This window comes from Amphimedon queenslandica, unplaced genomic scaffold, assembly GCF_000090795.2.
Source record: "Amphimedon queenslandica unplaced genomic scaffold, v1.1 AMPQUscaffold_11176_Cont15461, whole genome shotgun sequence".
Classification (NCBI taxonomy): Eukaryota; Metazoa; Porifera; class Demospongiae; order Haplosclerida; family Niphatidae; genus Amphimedon; species Amphimedon queenslandica.
The window spans coordinates 1-3,662 of NW_003548579.1; the positions used below are offsets into that span (position 1 = coordinate 1).

General features: G+C 34.7%; 1 protein-coding gene across 1 annotated transcript; it reads left to right on the forward strand.

Annotated features, from left to right (window-relative positions):
* The first annotated feature begins 57 nt into the window (after positions 1 to 57).
* LOC100638405 (kinesin-like protein KIF21A) lies at positions 58 to 2,556 on the forward strand. The gene is made up of 8 exons (XM_020005621.1): positions 58 to 119; positions 471 to 650; positions 865 to 907; positions 1,024 to 1,090; positions 1,314 to 1,517; positions 1,826 to 2,007; positions 2,325 to 2,484; positions 2,537 to 2,556. The coding sequence occupies exons 1-8, from the start codon at positions 76 to 78 to the stop codon at positions 2,554 to 2,556; spliced, it is 900 nt and encodes a 299-aa protein (XP_019861180.1). The 5' UTR covers positions 58 to 75.
* Positions 2,557 to 3,662: the final 1,106 nt, after the last annotated feature.

The window sequence follows — 3,662 nt, forward strand, 5'->3', positions numbered from 1 at the left end:
ATGTGTAGTTGTATGCACGTGTGCTATAATTTTGTTTATGTACACATGTAGTTGTGCATAGGTTGTTGTTCTGCAATGGATAGAAATGACCAAGACACTAGTGTGAAGGTGGCTGTCAGGTAATACTGTTTGTATAGTAATGATTGCACATTGTACTGTACTTGTACATGATGTGCATGTACAAGTATGCATGATTTGTAATTTGTATTATCAGCTTTATGTACTCTGCATAATCTAGAGGATTATGTATGTTGTACACACCTACTGTACATGTACAGTGTACATGTACAGTGTACATGTACATGTACTTCTCTACCAGTTTTTGTTACAGAGTATTTTTATTTGCATGTAAACAGTCCTTGTACATGTACATGTACCTTGTACATGTACATGTACTGTATATACAATTACATGTAAATATAGTGTATATACCTGTGTTTACTATTATTTTATTGTGTCATTTTTAATAGAATAAGACCACAGAATGCTAAAGAACAAGTTGACATGTGTCGTGTATGCACATTTGTAACACCTGGTGAACCTCAAGTTGTACTGGGAAGAGATAAAGCATTCACTTATGATTATGTTTTTGATACTGGAACAGAACAAGTTCAACTGTATACTTCATGTGTTGAGAAACTTGTTGAAGGGTAAGAATGGAATTTTGAATGTTCTGTAATGTTGCTGTACATGAAGCTACATATACACACATGTGTACAGTACATGTATGTACATGTTGGCCAGCATGCAATAATAGTGCTAATTAGTGGAATGATAGACATTTTGTGCTTGTGCTAGATGTTCATGGGATAGGGTATGTTTGTGTAGTTGAAGTCCAAATTGTGTTTTTTTGTTTTGTTGCAGGTGTTTCAGTGGCTTAAATGCTACAGTCTTGGCTTATGGACAGGTAAATCATATACATGTATCAATTTACATGCATAATTTATGGTAAATACAGAAATGCATGTACATGTACATGTATCTGCAGCTCATTTTAAATATTGTTAATGCTTTATTTTTTAGACTGGTAGTGGTAAAACATACACAATGGGAACAGGATTTGATGTGACTGTGTTACCCGATGAACAAGGTTGGTGGCTACAAGTTGGTTAAATCATACATGTACAATGAAAACTTAAAAGATATGTACATGTACATGTAGCTTACATGTACATGTACATGCATGTGCATATTCACGTATGTACAGTGTATTATACAACATGTATGTGACTTTTGTAGATTGTACATGTACATGCATCTGAGTTCTACATTTTGGTAATTCTATGTATGCATATGATTTATTACATGTTTAGGTGTAGTACCAAGAGCTGTACACCATTTGTTTAATGGTATTAATAGTCGTATTCAAGATGCTATAAAAGAGAAAAGAGATCCACCACAGTTTGATGTCTCTGCTCAATTTCTTGAGCTGTATAATGAAGAAATTATTGATTTGTTTGATCCTTCAAGAGACACCTCTAACTCTAAACGACTTAAAATACATGAAACACATGAGGGTATGTATTACATATGTATATATGTACAATGTATGTACATTGTACATGTTTGCTGCTACAAAATTACACTATTTGGCTACAGTACATGTACATGCACAGTGTGTTGCTTATGGATATATGCTTGTAATTTCTACATTACATGTACGCACATACATGTACATTGTACATGTACGTAGTGTAGCTCTATTTCCTTGGTTTATTTGTGTAAATACTTGTACATATGTATTTACTTGTAGCATAAAAATATGAAAATGTGTTAATTTAGCTGCATGGCAGATTTTGCTCACATGCTTGTGTTAATAATTCAGGTGTTATTTATGTTGATGGAGCTGTTGTTCAGTCAGTTAAAAGTGAGAGTGAGACTCTTGATGCTCTTAAAAGAGGCGCCCTCTCACGGACTGTTGGAAGTACCAACATGAATGCTCAGTCTTCAAGATCACATGCCATCTTCACAATCAGTGTGTCACAGAAAAGACCAGTGTTACAATCGGTAAGTATTGTAGAAAATTAGTTATTAAGATTACAAATGTACATGTACATGTACAAGTACAATGTACAGGGGTACAAAAGCAGTATAATACATGTACAGTACATGTGTATTGCACAAAATTCCTACATGTATTCAGCATGAACCATTCATCTACATGTACATGTATATGCATGTGTACATGCATGTAGTACATGTATGATGCTGTTGTTTATAATTCAGTTTGCTGTACTATAAATGTGTGCATTTACATGTACATGTAGCACTACCTTTATGCACAGGTACATGTACATTTTTGTTAATATTATGCTTTCCCATAGACTGATGCCAGTGATTCTGCTGGTTCTCAAGATTGGGAGACACTAACAGCAAAATTTCATTTTGTTGATTTGGCTGGTTCTGAAAGATTAAAGAGAACAGGTGCCACAGGAGAGAGAGCAAAAGAAGGAATTAGCATTAATTGTGGTCTGGTAAGCATTTGTACATGTGTGTAATTCATTAGTGGTATAAAATTGTGTGTTCTCACTTCTAGGTGTACATATGTACAATTAATGTATACGTAAATTGCGTACATCTACATGTATATTGTACATGTGTGACTATATATGTACTTTACACTCATACATGTACATGTACTGTATTTAGCCCATGCAAAATAGTTCTGAAATCATCCCCAATTTTTATTATATTATTTTTCTGATGTACTGTATATTGATGTCCTTATGCTACATGCATGTATGTAGAAAGTTTGAGCTGATTCCCAAATTCTGTATGTATGTGCGTCTGGGCATGACTGGGAAGCACGACTAAGAGGGGGAACCCCTTAATGTTGTATCTTCTTCCCAGTACATACATGTACATACACAAAGGTACCCATGTAGACACATACATGTACATTTATAGTTGCTGGCTTCATCAGTTTTGAAAATTTTCAACTTATTATTAATGCACTACATGTACATGTACGTGAATGTATGTGAAAGTGTAAGGACATAATGTTTTGAATAATGTACTTTACATGTACATGTATCTGTGTCTAAATTTGACATGTAATTGTATTGTACTATGAATTATGCATACTGTACTTGTATGTGGATTATTGCTACACAAACATAAGCAAAGCATTGTTACATACAGTGTATGTACAATGTACATGCACATATCTAGATTTTAATGTGAACAGTCATGCTTAAAAGCAAAAACAAATTTCAGAGCAGCTACATGCACATGTATTTCTTGAGTTGTCATGCTCTTTATTATTACCTTAAAAAAATATTATTCATAAAAATACAGTCCACATCAAAAAAGTTTAAGTAGGGTACAGTAGAGAAGAGAACCTTGAAGGTAGTTTGTAGGTACTTCCCTACTACTTCGCTACTCTTTGTCACTCTTCACTGCGTTATGCTGCAATCGCACCCAGTCACATGTACTGTAGTAGAACTTGTGGATACTTCTTTTGGCTGTCTGTACTCTCCAAGCTCATCTATAATGCCACTCTCTCCTTCTAGAAGCCTGTTTAGGATGCTTTTTGCTCCATTCTACTTTTGTGCTACTGTCTTCTCCTGTCCTGCTACTGTCGCAGTAAGCATGTGCAGAGTAGAAGCAACAAACTACCTACGCAAAAGTAGAGTAACTGCGGGGTAGCTACTTAGCCTTTT